Here is a 16925-nt window from a genome sequence, read left to right as displayed (position 1 = left end):
ATGGGCACCAGTTCTAACCCTGGCGGCCCCACTTCCCATCCAGCTCCCTGCTTGTGGCCTGGGGAAAGCAGTAGAGGATGGCCCAAGGCCTTGGGAGCCTGCACCTGCATGGGAGACCCAGAAAAAGGCTCCTGGCTTCAGATTGGCTCAGCACGGACTGTTGTGGCTACTGGGGAGTGATGGAAGATCTTTGTCTCTCTTTTACCTGTAAATCTGACTTTCCAATTAAAATAAACAAATATTAAAAAGTCCTTGGGCCCTTGCAACCATATGGGCGACCTGGATGAAGCTCCTGGCTTTGGCCTGGCTGGTCTCAGTCATTACTGCCATTTGGGGAGTGAACCAGTGGATTAAAACAACTCTTTCTCTCTCTCTCTGTAACTGTCTTCTTCTTTCACTGCAACTGTCTCTTTCAAATAAACAAAATAAATTAAAAAAAACATGGACAATGTGAATTAAGAAAAGAAACCTACATATAGATTTCAAATTTATTTAATATCAAAAGAAGATTTATCTTTTTGTTCCATTTTTTCACAAACTTTTGGAAGTATCCTCAAGACCAAATAACATGTAGATATAATGGGGTCTCTGGAATAGGAAAGGACACAAGTGTGTTCCCAAGAGTGGTGGATGTGGTTGGGGTGGATGGCTGCTTTCTCCTTTAAGATGATGGGAACACAGGCATCCAGTCAGACCCTGGAGCTTAAACTGAGTGTAAATCTGCTACTGAGAGTGCAACCTTACTACTTCTCAGAAAAATATCTCCAGCTCACTGTCTTCAGCTTTATTTTAAATGGCCCTGAAGTGAATTTGATTATAATGCAACTCTGACCTTAGCCATGTTTACAGAACTTTTTGTCACCCCTCAGAGTAAACAATCTGACACATGATAAAAATCAATAGGAAAGTCCTGCAGTCTTGCTTTATTTTGCAGGATGAAAAAACAAATATACTGAAAACAAGTCTAATTCATAATTCAAACATCTTTTTAAAAAAATTATTATATTTTAGATAAATGCTATAAAGAAAAGTTAAACAATCTCACTGAATGCTGAATGTCAAAATTTGGTAAACATGAAAGTCCGTCAGGCAGGGAGACAGAGGTGAGAAGAGATGCGGCTGGGGCCAGGCTGGCCGTCAGTCTGGGCCAGGGCCAGCAGAGGCCAGAGCTGGCTGGGGGCTCTACAGGCACAGTGAGGGGGAGGCACATGAGGTTACCAGGCAAGGGATCACAGAGCCTGAGCAACAGGACTAGAAAAGAAGGCAAGAAGTGGAGAAATACACTTTTGATGTGGCAGCATCAGAGTAACTAAAGCAGGATTTGTAACTCTTTTTTTCTGCTGGGGCCATCCACCTGGATCTTTATAACATCATTCACAAGTCAGACAAAATCATCAACTTAAAAACCAGCCTGCCACAGATGTATTGGACTTCGAGTCCCACCTGAAACTGCCTTGGCCAAGGACAGACTTAAATGATTTTGGGAGCCTTGTACAGCTCATGGCCAGATATTCCTCACTCCTGTTACTACAGCAGTTGAACTCCAAACCTGGGCTACAAACAAAAAGGAGAAATTCTAATATTATTTCTCTATCACAATCTGACTCTGTGAGAAGCTGCTTCTCTATTTTAAATTCTCCCCCTGACTCAGAAAGGCTTCTTGTTCAGTCCTGGTCTGGAAGATCATAAAATAACAGAATTCCAATGCAGTCCTACATGAACAAATCCTTAATGGCCTACTTTAAGACAAACTATACGATAATGTAACCTTGGACATTAAGCATAAAACACAGTACGAAGGGGCACCCTACTATTTCATTCTGAGAAATGTGATTCAATTTTCAAAAGTTGATTCCACACATTTTCAATCATGACAAGCAATTATAATCAAGGTAACTGATCTTGATTTACTTCTATATAATTTTCCCTTAGAATTCCAGGCAAAAGGACTGCATCATAATTAATGAAAGCATTCAACAATTTACACAAAAAGACCATGATTCTTCAAAAATCATTTCAACTATGACTCTAACTAATGCCACTCTACAGAAGAACTTATTACGACCTCACTCTAGAGAATGTGCAACAAATGGCTACTAATGCATATTTCTATGGAGTGACATTATGTTGCTAAGGGTTTATCCCAAATTTTCCTATGTATTTTACAGAATCACTATCAACATGAATGTGGCATCATCACGAAATGTGGAAGGAAACCGTCACTGTTTTCCAACAAAGAAAGAACACATGTGAAAGGCTATGAGGCACTGGGATTCTCATGAACTGACAGATGGAGCAAGTTGCCGGGAACACTTCAAGCTCTGCTTTTCCCACTCCCTTTGCTGAGGAGCAGAAATGCATGTGGGATGGGTCCATTACCGAGCAGATGATGAAACCCAGGGCAAAGTGAGCAAGAAAGCTGCAAAGGGCCTCCTCCTCTCTCTGTCTCTTCACAAGGAATGAAGTCAGAATGTGTGAGACTGAAGCTGAGCCTAGAATCCACTCATTCCAAGTCTAGTTCTGAGCTCTCCGATGATCAAACAGTAAAACTTTTTTGTCATGCAAGCCAGATTTTGGCAACTAGCATTCTTCCTGTGCATTTCCACTATGACTTTCATTTCCCAAAGAACAACATGATGATCACATAAAGGAGTTATTAATTGGGGCAACATCCTTACTGATACTCAATTCTAAGAAGGGCAAAGGTGGGGATGAATAAATGACTGACCTTATTTGAAAATAAACTGGCAAGTTCCATTTATTATTAAAGCTGTGATAGGCAGGATGTGCTCTTAATCTTTTTACACTGGCCTGTGATCCACACTGCTGTTCAAATCTTCTTAAAAAATCCATGCTTATGGTATATTTCTAAAGTGAAACAAACAAAAAAGATAGAATTTTCATTATTATCAAAGTAACCAGAATTGGGACCATAAATGGAAAACTACATCAAGATTTTTAAAAAGTCAACATTTGGAATCACAGCTTCTGGAGTTGATACCTTATAAGATCCTCCTTCTGATGGTCCACTAAGAATGAGGCAACATGTTCCAAGTCTTACTTGGTAAATCCCATCTTAAACCCAGATATCCCAAGTATATAGCTTTGTAAATGGCAGTTTACATGTTCCAGGACACCACCAACCCCACCCATTGGCAAGGACACAGACTTCACAGTATGATTTCCACAAAGCCCCTCCAGAAGGAGAGGAAGATGCAAACAGACTCAAAGTACGTAAGTCATCACATCACTTCTATAGATGACGCAGCATGAAGAATGACAGGGACTTCACCAAGACCACTGAGAGGAGAAATGTCATCATCTATCATTGTACAACACACCCGGAACTACACTATTTAACTGACAAAACTATTCTACACCTTATATTAATACATAAAGCTAAAAGTACAAGGAGATATCAAAAAGCTAATGAAAAATGAAATTTAAAAATAAGCTTATTTTAGTACAAAAATAAAAATTTTTCCCAAGAACTTTCTGAAGGCTCCTAGTTTGTGAATGAGATTGACAGCTAACTACCAGAAACTACCAATAAACATTAAGCATCAATCTAGAATTATAAAGTCAAAGTTCTAACAGAAAGGTTCATTCCTAGGGTGGGCACATAGTGCAGTGGTTAAGGTACTGCATGGGATACACCCTTCCCGTACTGGACTGTCTGGGCCTTGAATTCTGCCCCTGCTTCTATTCTAGCTTCCTGCTAACACAGACCTGGAGCAGGTAGGTGATAGCTCAAGTAGCTGGTCCCTGTCAACCCATGTGGATTGTTTCTGGCTCTCAGCCTCACCCTGGCCTGATCTGGCTACTGTGGACATTTAGGGAGTCAGAGAGTAGATGCAAATTCTCTATTTCTTTGTTTCTGCTATTCAAATAAATAAATAAATCTTAAAAATATATTTTGAAAAAGAAAAGATTACTCTCCGACTTACCGCATTTCCTGAGTTTAACTTAACATGATCATCAACACTCTGTACAGGGCACAACATTTTAAATTGCTAGTGTTTAAAACTCTTATTTTACTCTGGTTATTTCAACGTATCCCTCTAAAAAGGTATACTTTTTAAGACATAAAAGTAATTGATTCACAAATAAAAATATCACAAGTAACCATATTATTCAACATACTGTAACATGCAGCAGTTAAGAAAGTGGTATCAATGAGACAATAAAATCCTAAATTTGCCATCTTTACTATTTTGAAGTCTATCAAACTCACTATGTTTATATCATACCTCTCTATATTTGTAAAAATAAAAAAAAGCAATTAGGAGAGAAAACAAAGGACCTACAGATGTGAAAATTGTGATAATTAAAATTGGAACTTCAACGTACAGATAAAAGAGCTTAGATACAAGAGAAGAAATAAATAGTAAACTATAAGATTGAAATTCCTAGAAATTATGCAGAATGTAGCAAATATAGAGTGAGAAGGTATAATCAGAGGTCTTCTAGAAGGAGATCCTAGAAGAATGAGAGCAGTTCCAAAGGAAGGGAACTAGTAAAAATACTCCAGAAAGAATGAAAGACATCAATCCTCAGATTCAGGAAACCCATGAAACACCTAGGAAATAAATTCATACTAGACACAGTATACTGGAGAGTACCATATCAAAGCCAATGATCTTCAAAGCAGCCAGAGAGAAAGGCATTAACTACAAAGCAGCAACAATTAGACTAACAGTTGAGTTCAGAATGCAGTCAACAGCCAACGCTCAATGTGCTGGGCATTCTATGTCCAGCAAAACCATCTTTTAAGACTGAGAATGTATTTTCAAAAGCAAACTAACACTTTATTATTAAAAACTGAAGTTCATTGTCCAAGGCCCTCAGTAAAACATCTTCTACAGGACAAATCTCAGGACAAAGGAACATGGTTCAAGTGGGTGGGCTACTACCCAAGAAGGAAAAGTAAACAACTGGGTGATACTCAGAGGACAATGACCATAGAAAACAAAAGGTTAGTGTCTAGTCTTTAGGACAGAAAAATCCAAGAAGAAACAAGAGCCCAGAAACAATGCTCCACCTTGCAAGAAAGGAAACCAGGCAGTGGAGTGATTTTAAATTCCCTATACTGTTCAGGAGGCTACTAACCAACCCCAATCAGGGTGAAATTGTATTAAGTAACCGCCATTAAATAACACATATGAAAAGTCTCCAAAATTTAATGGAACATGTGTATTATGAAAAACCAGTGCATGCATTTCAAAGATTTTCTGTGAGAAAATAACTTGGCTCATAATTCTGTTTCTTTCACAAACGTTTTGAAATATGTTGGCATACACAGAACTAAAGGGCATGACTTCTGAAATAGAAGAGGGGAAAGCACAGAATATGGAGGAAAACAAATCCCCAAAAGTCTAAACACAAAGAACCCGGAAAAGAAAGAGGGGGAGAAGGAAAGGAGAAAGAGACACTAGAACAAAGAGCAAGTACAAAATAAATCCCAATGCGTCAGTAATTACGGTTATGGTAAATTTAATGAACAATCGAATTCAAAGGCAAGGATTATCTTACTGGATGAGTAAACCAAAATCCAGGGAAGGAACAGGCAGAAGTCATCAAGAAGCTAAGCAACACTGGCAGGAGAGCTGGCATCAGAACTCTGGCCATGTGTCTTTATTCTTACCATGAAAGAGCACAGTCTTAAAATAAATGATACAACAGAAAACACATGAATTTACCTTTGAAATTATGTCTTTTAAGTGATAATATGCTCCTTTATTTTTTTGAAAGAAGGAAATATTAGAGCTTTCTATTTTTTATCATAAACATTTATATATATATATATTTATTTATATAAAACACATCCTAAAATCCAATCAGTATCTTGATTATGCAGTAGAAATACACAAGTAATTTGCTATGGGTCACAACTGTAAAGATTTTAGCTTTCAATGGGCTTTAGAATGCTTTTTAGAAAACTGAAAACCTGATTTTTCTGAAGTCTTGGGTCTTTTCAAGAATTAAGTGGACAGGGGAAAAGTTACCTCATGAAATGCATCGGGATTCCCAGGATTAAATAGTGAGGGCAACTTTTCTTCTAATCCTTGTACTATTTCTGGCCAGACAGAATTCACCAAAAAGTCATACCCAGGAACAGTATTGCCTTTTTCACTGCAAGGTAAGAGCAACATTTCAGTCAAATACACCATAATATTCTCATAGAAAGCAAATGTTCACAGTGTGGCTTATGCTTAAAGGTCCTCAGTCTAAATTCCCACAATCTTTTCCAAAAAGAAACCACACTTGTCAGTGTATGTCTAGACACAAATTTCTACTTCACTCCTTTGATCTCTGTCTCACCGCGAGTCTGGTATTCTGCTCACTTGTCTCCTACTTCTTGTGTCAAAGATAAGATAAAAACCACCACACAGAATTATCTGGCATAGCTCTTCCCTCTGAAATAGGCTATAATCCTTATACTCTCATCCTGGAAAAAAAATTTAGTCTAATATGGTAAGAAAAGTAATCTTTGTGTTCAACCCTAGCACCACTAAACCCTAAAGCAATGTGTATTCTGCTAGTTTAGTAATGGCTAACTTACCGCCTACTGCTTTCTTTAGGGTAGGAAACTATGACTTTCACATTAAAATCTGGATATGAAAACCTGATAACAGAAATGTTTTCTCTGTGGGCATGCTTTATGTTGCCTTTTTTGGTGTTACACATTGAATTTCTAGTTCACAGGCTACAATGAGGCAGTATTGAGATTAAACACACACATTACAACACATGTGTACCTGTATTTAACTCTTGGATCTTAGGCAAATCATTTAACTTCTAGGTGCTTTGGTTTTTTCAGTTTTAAAATGAGGTCAGTAATTATAATGATTAACATTCATAAGGCACTTAACAGAATACAGCACATAGAACGTGCATGTTAGAATAAAGAAATTATAAAAAAGATAAATTATTTAAGTTTTTCTTGACTGTAAAAATCTGTAAATGGGGCCCAGCGCAATAGCATAGTGGCTAAAGTCCTCGCCTTGAATGCGCCGGGATCTCCTATGGGTGCCAGTTCTAATCCCGGCAGCCCTGCTTCCCATCCAGCTCCCTGCTTGTGGCCTGGGAAAGCAGTACAGGATGGCCCAAAGCCTTGGGATCCTGTACCCACGTGGGAGACCTGGAGGAAGCTCCTGGCTCCTGGCTTCGGAATGGCTCAGCTCCAGCCGTTGTGGTCACTTGGGGAGTGAATCATAGGATGGAAGATCTTCTACTCTGTCTCTCCTCTTCTCTATATATCCGCCTTTCCAATAAAAATAAACAAATCTTTAAAAATCTGTAAATGTCTTCTAGGAAAATACCATTTCATAGATCTGCCCACTTTGAGACTATTGTATATTGAACAATACATCCTAAATATGCTCTTTAAAAATGATAAGCAAATTAATATTTCATTATTTAGTAAAATTTGCACTTTTGCAGACAACTTATATAAAATTGGGACTAAAAATGATGCTAAGTATTTTCACAATTTTTCTGCTAGTTCAGAAGGATATTCACAAAACAGATTATTAAGGCAATATGCTTCACTGTGCAGGAATAGTTACCAAATCACATTACAGTTTTATCTTAGAAGCAATCACTGGGAAAAAGGAGCAGTGGAAAGAAAACACCTACTGTCCAGCTAATTCCATATAGCTGGTTGAGCATCCCTAACCCCAAACCTGAAACACTCAGAAATCCACAATTTTTTGGGCATGGATATCACCTGAAATTTGCATAGCTGACCCCATATGTGTGACTGGATGATGTCAAAACACATGTGCATTAAAATATTATATAATATTATCCTCAGACTATGTGTTTTAGGAGTATATAAAACATAAACAAATCTTGTACTCAGACTTACATCCCATCTCTAGGATATTTCTGCATCCAAAGCCCAGAATAATCTGAAACCCCAACCTTATCTGATTCCAAACTTTGGATAAGGGATACTCCAGCTGCATCACGTTACAGTCCTCCAATCATATTTAGAGATGGCCTGTTCACCGAAGGAGGAAAGCCAAAATCGAGGACCTTAAACTACAGATACACATGGCGTAATCAGTATGAAACGACATCACCTCCTCATTCCCAAAGTGAATGTCTAACTTAAACCTCAAAGGGAAAATTTTAAGTCTGCAAAATTAATAGCTGACACAAAGTGCTGATTAAAACAGCTAAGCTGCACCTATTTTCTTTAGAGGATATGCCCTGAGTGCTGCAGGTACTACCGGTTACAAAGCTAATGAAGGGAAATTTCAACAAAAAGCAAGGGAAGTCTCACACATCTGGAAATCTGAGGCCGGGAGCTGAGCAAGAAGGTGAAAGACATGCAACGGGTGGGCTAGCAGTGGGTGAGGGTGGTCCAGCAGGGCACAGCTTAGATTCTTCACATTTCTGAGGCCCAGACATGACTCAGTCACACTGAAAGGAACTCCTAAAGCCTCAAAACTAGAGACTTCAAGACCAAGGCTTGCCTCCTCAAACCTAACAACTGCTTGTCTGGCAACTGTGGTTTCTTTAATGTTCTATATGATGTCTAAATGCTTATCCCCAAATCTAAACCCTCATGATTACTAAATAAAGGTGGCAAAACCAGCCTTCACTTGAAATGATATGATGCAAAGATCAGATGTTAATTGCTTTTTTTTTTTTTTTTTTTTTTGGGCAAAGCACAGAACTTTATGACTCATCTCATGCAGAGCGGAACTTTGTCTTTCCCTCAGTTCAATATTTCACCCTACTAACACTGATCTCCAACACAGCATCAAGAGGGAGGGAAAACGTGGGCAGCCCAGGAGGCAACTGCACTGTAAGACGCAACTGCACTGTAATACGGGAACAACAGCCACACATTATGAAGCCAGAGGATGCCGCCTGTGCTGCTCATGAGGATGCAGGATGGTCTCCTGAAGGAAGCAGGTCTGAGCTGCAGCTTTCTGGGGGGTGGGGTGAGCGGCAACACCTCAAAACAAAATCAAAGTAGATGGGAAAAATAGGAGGCGAGAAGAGAGAAAAGGTGCTTACAAAGACCTGGGTGTTGGGGAAGGCAACCGTCCTGTGCAGTCAGAGCACCTGGGGGGCTGGCGGAAAGTTCTGGAGCAGAGTGGCTCAGCTCAGTGCAGAGCTGCCAGGTCTAGATCCTACAGGACTTACACATTGAATCAAGAGGCCTGGACCTTCCCCTGTGAACACTAAGAAGCCAGTGAAGGAGAAAGAGGGAGGCAGTCTAAGGAGGCATTCCAGGAAATGTGACAGTCCCAGTGCTGGACCACAGAGGGTACAAAGGAAGCCAGGACACCAGGTTGGGGGATCCCTTCATTCTGCACAACAGGTGCCAAGGCCTGGACAGGGCCAACAGCTCAAGTGAAAAGCAGGGGGCTATTTATGAAAGAATTAGAAAAGCGCGGAAACTGAATACGAGGATGGAAAGGTGATGACTTCCTGATTAGTTTATAACTTGAATTCAGCTGAACTGATATTTATGGAGATTATGACATTTGAATCATGGAAGGAAAGCCATGTTGATTTCAAATTAGCATCAGGTGAAAGATCATGCAGAGATGCAGAAAGACAGACTCTAGATAGACAGCAGCCGGTCTCAGCTTCATGCTTCCTCATCTGTGACACAAGGACCTGCCTCAAAGAACTGCAGGAAAGACAAGTGAGACAGGCAGGGCCGCATGGATATAGCTTGTTTGGGATCGGTAGAATGCACCATGTGCTGGCATTATGTGTGGGCATGGACACAGAGGGGCAGCCTCAGTTACCTCGAGATGGCTCCACCTGTGACTTCCCGAAGGAGGCAGCAGTGGTGAGGCACAAACTCCAGAAGCTTCTCGTACATGATCTGAAGGCCACCAGCATGAGACTCAACAAAGGGTTTCACAATCACCTGGAAAGAGGAACACCATTTTCTTAAAAGGCATTTGAATGAGAACAATAACCTAAATATACCAGAACAAAGAATAAAGAAAACCTTCAATATATTCTTATTCTCTTGTCTACCCTTTTCTTCAACTGACATGTTTCTGAGACAGTAACACAAGTAATAGAGCATAATCAAAGCCAGTGCCTAGGACTTAGTCAAAAATTCCTTTTTTAAAAAAAAAAAGGTATTTATTTGAAAGCCAGAGAGAGAAGACACAGAGAGAGATCTTCCTTCCCTTGATACACTACCCCAGTGGCCTCAATGGCTGGAGCTGAACCAATCTGAAGCCAAGAGCCAGGAGGTTCTTCCAGGTCTCCTAGGTGAATGCAAGATGCCTAGAAGTTGAACCAGCTTCCGCTGCTTTTCCAGTCTATAAGCAGGGAGCTAGATGGGAAGTGGAGCAGTTGGGACACGAACCAGCACCCATATGGATGCTGGCATGGCAGCTGGAGGATTAGCCTATATAGCCACCATGCTGGGCTTCAAGCCACAGCATTCTGCTCATAGAGCAAATGGAGAGTATGGGCAGAGGTTGGTGTGGAACTGATGAGCCAAGCACATTCTTCTGCTGCCCCTCTGAGCTTGGAAGTAACATCCTTAACACAACCTAAACCAGAGCACCTGACTCTCACTTTTAAGTTCCCACTGTCTCGACCATGGCCCTTTTTTCTATATTATCAAAATCAGCAGAGGGCTTGAGACACAGAAAGAGGAAGGAAAATATATTTCCTCTTGGTGGTTTTTGTGATAAGGTTGGAAGCCCAGAGAATATGTACATGAAGGACAAGTACACAGGGCTAAACAAAATCAAATGTGGCTATAATGTATTTAATCTGCCACAAACTTCAAATATTTCTTTAAAACTAGCACACCAGACTTAGCTTAATACAAAAGACATAAATTATAGGTGTTGTGGTTCAGTGGATTAAGCTGCCACTCAGGATATGTGTATCTCACAGTGGACGGCAGATTTGACTACTGGCAAGTCTATGCTTCCAACCTAGTTTCCTGCTAATGTGCCTGGTAAGGTGAGAGATGATGGCTCAAATGTGTGGGCCCCCCACCCATGTAGGAGACCCCGATATTGGAGTTTCTGGCTCCTTGTTTTCAGCCTGGCCCTGCCCTGACTGTTAAGGACACTTGACGATTAAGACAGGAGAACAAAGCTCTCTCATCTTGATACTTTGCTTTTTAAACAAAAAATCACTTTTGTACAACAAAAAGAAAGCACAATAACTCTTCACCTTACTGTAGAGAAATGATTGCTCGTCTTTACCCTACACAGATCTCTATGGAATGTAAGACACAAATGGAAAGACTGGACAGATGATTCCTTTCCAGCCACGTTAGCAAAACCAACAGCGTTACCAAAATGAATCCCTACATTTCATTTTTACCTGTGGGACTTAATTTTTGTCTTTATACTTTCACCCAGAAATTATGCTGAGTGTACTGTTGTACTTACTGGACAGAAAGAATACATACAATGATGAGGAGAAGATAGTCTCCAAACATTGAAGGCCTCTGTGATTTCTCTTGTCTTGTATCACTTGAAACTGTCACTTTTGGGAAAGATTTTTGGAGTGTCTTCTGGGTCTCCCACATGGGAGCAAGGGCCCTGGGACCCAGATTGGAAGTGGAGCAGCTAGGAGTCCAAACCAGCACCTCCATGGGATGCTAACACCAGAAGCAGAGGCTTAACCTACCATGCCACCAGCACCAACTCCATCCCCCACTGCCATTTTTTAGATACTGGAAATTACTAAATTTCAGCAATTTCACATGGCACAACCTTCAAGCTGGCAGTTCAAAAGTAAAATACACTGGGGGCTAGCACAATGGCGCACAGGCTAATCTTCTACCTGCCAGCACCGGCATCCCACATAGATACCAGTTTGTGTCCTTGCTACTCCACTTATGATTCAGCTCTCTGCTAATGTGCGTGAAAACCAAATGGTTTTCACCAATTGCCTGGTCACACATCTCCCTCTGCTCTCAGAGTTCTACGCACATCCTCTGTACAGGGCAAAGTTGTTACTTATCCACTTATCTCATTCCACCCATCAGAACAGTGGTTTTTAAAACAAGTCATTAAGTTACAATTTACACACTATAATTTACACTGATTTACACCATTGCAATTTACACCACTACAATGCAGACCATCTTTCTAGGTGAGACAGCCATTACTGTGAACATAGGATGAAACCTGAGCCACAGCATGCCCAGAGCCCTAGGGAGAGCAAGCCCAGCTCCCGCCGTGCCAATATAACCGACAGGGCCTAGCCCTTCCTTACAACTGACACTGCAGCAACTACAAGTGTTTATAGGAGCATCTCTGTCGGATCTTCTTGTGACCTTCACATTCAGTAAAAAGTCACAGCCAGAAATGGTGCTCCGTGAATGCCTGTGGACGGACCTCATCTATGTATGGCTTCACTAGCACTTGGCCAACCAAGGCCTCTGCATCCCGGGTCTTGTCAATGGTGGCGTAGGTCCGCAGGCAGTGCCGTACGATGTCCACGTTGGAAGTCTGAAGGCCTTCTAACAGGAGACCCTCCAATGACTGCTGCAGCATGGCCGTAATACCAGCAATACGCTGTGAGAAAACATGGATGAGAAAAGAAAGCTCCAGCTGGAGCAATTTCTGGAAATACAAAGAATAACCTACCAAGTATCTTTCCCTTATAGAGGAATATATGCAAAATTAAAATATTAACATGCCCAGGGAGTAAGACTGAATTGCTCTTCCTCATTGCAATCTGTCTGTAAATGAACTCTGTTATACCAAGGAACTCAGTTAAAAATCACAAAATGAGAAAGTTATTTTCTTATTAAGTCACCTGGTGAATCTTTACGATACACGTCATGGATTTTAAGTCTAGCCAAGGGTTTTAGGTAGATTAAATCTGTCCAAATTTTAAGTCAATTACACATAATTTAGAATTTCGCTCTTACAATTTGGACAGTGTAACTTAATTACATAAAATACATAATGTGTGACACATAGGCAGCAAGTGCCCCAAGACGTAAAAAATTCAAGCTTGGCTTTAAAATTCTGCAGATTAACAACATCTGGTGCATTACTAGGTTAAACCAAAATTATTTAGCAAATCCTGAGACACCAAAGTGAAAACCAAAACAACACTTACTGGTCTTATTTTATCCAGAAGAGGCATGCCTTTGCTTTGCACAGCATGGAACTGTAGCTGGTTAAATTCTGTGGCAATTCTTTCCAATATCTGTCCAGTTAAAAGTGGGCTGGTAGAGACAATATGGAAATGTAACTCTTAAAGCTTTTCTTTCCAAGAGAATCCAACATTTTATGCTTTAACACCACTGTGTGACTTTCATTAGGGAGTCTTCTTCCATGGTAACCTTGTCACAAGGTGAGACCTGCAGCATCCTCTGTGCCATCAGCCAAGGCCACTACCAGCTTTATACCCAGTATGTTATAGCTGTAGTGTGGACTCAGTTAAGTACCAGCTAGTGACGCTACAAGACATTGAACCAAAGGGCCCAGACAGAAATGAGGCTAAACTAGGCCACTGTAGGTACATATACGTCTTTTTTACACCTTCTCTAAGCACTTCTATCCACGACTCCTCTCTCTTTTCTTGCCTGAGTGCTTAACACCTGAATCATCTTCTTTCTTTACCTGCCTCATTTTCCCTTTTTCTAAAATACTCCAACTTTTATTTCCTTCATAAATAAAACCAGTCCTTAAGCAGTGATAATACAATATCTCATAATAGATTGCTTAAAAATTGAATTTGCCAAATAAATAAAAGAGCAGTCACTCTCTAGGCTCTAAGTGATAAGGTTTTCACTTGTATTTGCCATGAAGTATGATGAACACACTGTTCTTCTGAAGCACCTTTTATAAAGGATCACCACCATTCCAAAGAATACGCCAATTGCAAAGGACGAGAAGCACAGAGCACAGAAGCACTTACTGGGCTCTGCTGAGGCAGCCTGAATCTGACGAGGATAAATCAGTGAAGATGCCCACATAAGGGATGTACAATGCTCTACCAACAGTGATCTGTTTGGTTCTGTACTCACCAAAACTTGCAGAGCAGGAGAGGAAAGTAACTGTCCAACGCAATCAACGCAAAAGTTAGCACTGAGTATCCCTCCTCTCTCCAGTGTGGGCCTTTTACTTAGAAATTTCCTAAATGGTTCTGGCCTCTACCATGATAAACATACTAGTCACTAATACGACTCCATTCTACCTTCTTGACAAGTTAATATTGCTGCTATGAGCAAAAAGAAACCTTACACTTGATTCAGAGTAAGAAAGGGTGTTAACATCTATCATGCTTAAGGTGGAATAGTGACTACAGTAAAGTCAATCAAAGTCAAGCAAAGCAGGTCCATCAATGGTTGCTGCGCCACATACAAGTCTGCTAGCCTGTCCTGAAGCCCTGATGAAAGAAGCATGGAGACAGAGAATCTAAATGAAGGAACAATTTCTGGAGAAGGTAATTGTACAACTGAGTTGTATAGAAGGTAACTTCCTTAGTTCTCACTTATCCATTCAGTATATAACTGAAGGAAACAGAGTTTAAGGAAAGCAGACAACAGCAACAATACCCCAATGCAATACAGAAATAAATTTAACAAATTCCTATCATTTTACATGTTTTTTTCCCCCACTTAGCACAGCCACACCATGAGCATGTTCTGTGCTGGATCTATTAGGAATAAGACGCCATCAGGAAGATGATGTGGACGTGAAGTAACAGAAAGGACCATTAGTGCAGATGGACGGCTGCACATGTCAGCAATTTTTATGGAAATCAGGGATGCATGCGTAGTTCTGAACAAATACCAAGAAAAAACAGAGGCACAGTGACACAGAGTGGCTTGGGAGTTCAACATTTAAACTAAAAACACTGGGGAGCCAAGAAAAGACTTTCAGGCCGGCTGAGATAGGATCAGACAGAGCAGGGAGATCAGCCTGGCCGCTGCAGAACTGCTGTCCTTCAGGAGATGAGAGCTCAGCGAACAGGCTGCTTCTTGAAATAGGCAATGGAGGAGATAGAAAGCTCCCAGACTGGCAGCAGACTATCCTGGACTAGTGCAGTAAACAGAAGAGGGAGAGGAGTGAGGAATGAAAAAGGAGAAAATGATCTGCCCACAATTTCTGACATTACTCAACAGAGTGCTGCTTCAGAGCAGAGCACTGAGAACAGCACTCGGGGCAAAGCCGGCACTACAGCAGATAGTGGAGTACATGGATACAGAGAAGGAGGAACAGGTACAAGATGAAAAGCAAAGGTGGAGGCTGGGATCACAGATGCTGAGTGAAACACGGTTGGGAGGGGCTGGTAACACAACTGAGCATAACAGAAAAGAGAGCAAAGACAAACAGGACAGGCCTCACTGGCCTTCTCAGAATGGGCATGAGTGGCGTCTCCGGCAGGTGCACAGGCACAGGACTGGAAGGGACAGAGCGCAGTAGGCCGAGAATACAACAGGAGGGGCTGACCACCTGTGTACACATTATGAGACCCAAGACAGTAGAATCACCTCCTTTTTGGATGTCTCATTTCTTAATCTACAAAATGAGTGGTAGGAAACACATTGTCTCTAAGGGTCCCCCAAATCTAAAAATCTGATTCCTATATCGAAGAAACCCAACATACTTTGTAGTTTGCTCAGGGCTATGGATTACAGGGATATTCAATTAAATTTTGGCTGGTTTTCTGGCAGCCTATCAAACATACAGCTATCCTCACTGACAGTCTCTCGAGCTGTCAGACAACCCTGCAAGTGGGGTACTGTGAGCCTCACTTTGCACATAAGAACACTGAAATACAGACGGGTAAAAGAACTTGACTCAGGCAATCCCACTGCTATGGGTAGAACAAACCATTCCCTTTACACCATACCAAGTGGTTTCCCACTAACGCTGAAACCAGCTTTCCAACTCATTTTGAGCCCCTCATGTGGCTGATTTCAAATTCAGAACAGAAAGGTAATTAAGACTATGACAGTAAAACAAAGAAAATGATCATCATTTTCTTATTGCATAAGCTTTTCCTTAGCTGTTTACGCATTTTAACTAAACATGCATCACACTTCTTCTTAGTGATAAAATGCTAGTTCACTTTGAATCTCAAGATATGTCAACTGTAATACCTGGGCCAGTTTAAAACATTTACAGTGAATGTTATTTTCACACACTGAATATCAACAGGGATTCGCTAGCCCACAGACAAAAACGTTCTAAGAAAAGCACACTGTCTCTGATTCACTCAAAGGGGATATTGGAACTGAAGCCTACCCATGAAGGCTTTCTAATAAAACGTATCATAAACTGTAATGACTCACCCACCCTGCTTTATGTGAGCTCTACCTGCACTTAAAAACAAAGGACCATAGATATAGATTTTTTTTCAGATATGAGTTCAAACTAAAGAAAAAAAAGTCCAGCCCAGAGGTAGGGTAATGTATCAGTTTATGCTTCATTTAGTGAATACTTACCTGCTTGCTTCTAGTGCCGATGTTTCATTAGAATTCTGAGAGTTTAAGATTTTTTCAATTTTCTCAACTGATCGAATAACCTGTATAAGCCTCAACACACACATCTGCAAAAATGAAAATTAACCAAAAAAGTTTGTGTTTAATCTTAATTGCGTTATTTCTTCACAATAAATCCAAAATTCAACATAGAATATTTAGGATTTCTACATAACATAAAATTCTAAGAGGGCAAATCTTTGGCTTTCCAAAACAAGTTTATTTCAACAATAATATAACTTTTTAGTTTAAAAGCAAGAGTTAGATATGTTTCCTTTCTCAGTTTTCATTCTTACTCTTTCTTTTCCCTATCTTAAATGAACCTTTCTTTTGCCACTACGTTTATTTTTTTAAGACCCTTTCTTCATGTTTTATTTTCTGATCAGATTTGTTCTATTTGTATGTGCACAATGCACCTAAGAATTTACTACAGAAGGCAAATATTATCAAGGACTTTGGG

The 16925-nt window shown here is 40.5% G+C and overlaps 1 protein-coding gene across 2 annotated transcripts in view; it reads right to left on the bottom strand.

The window, feature by feature from the left end:
* COG2 (component of oligomeric golgi complex 2) overlaps positions 1–16925 on the bottom strand; it is a 48597-nt gene that overhangs the window by 13948 nt on the left and 17724 nt on the right. For both annotated transcript variants that reach the window (XM_058669332.1, XM_058669333.1), the window contains exons 5-10: positions 16430–16533; positions 13090–13198; positions 12357–12536; positions 9777–9901; positions 6006–6132; positions 2729–2868 (exon numbers count right to left, since the gene is read on the bottom strand). In XM_058669332.1, coding sequence (XP_058525315.1) covers positions 2729–2868; positions 6006–6132; positions 9777–9901; positions 12357–12536; positions 13090–13198; positions 16430–16533 — 785 coding nt within the window. The remainder of the gene's footprint in view (positions 1–2728; positions 2869–6005; positions 6133–9776; positions 9902–12356; positions 12537–13089; positions 13199–16429; positions 16534–16925) is intronic.

Source organism: Ochotona princeps, chromosome 10 (assembly GCF_030435755.1).
Source record: "Ochotona princeps isolate mOchPri1 chromosome 10, mOchPri1.hap1, whole genome shotgun sequence".
Taxonomy (NCBI): Eukaryota; Metazoa; Chordata; class Mammalia; order Lagomorpha; family Ochotonidae; genus Ochotona; species Ochotona princeps.
Note: the sequence above shows the minus strand (reverse complement) of the source record. Positions and strands in the feature narration are given on the sequence as shown.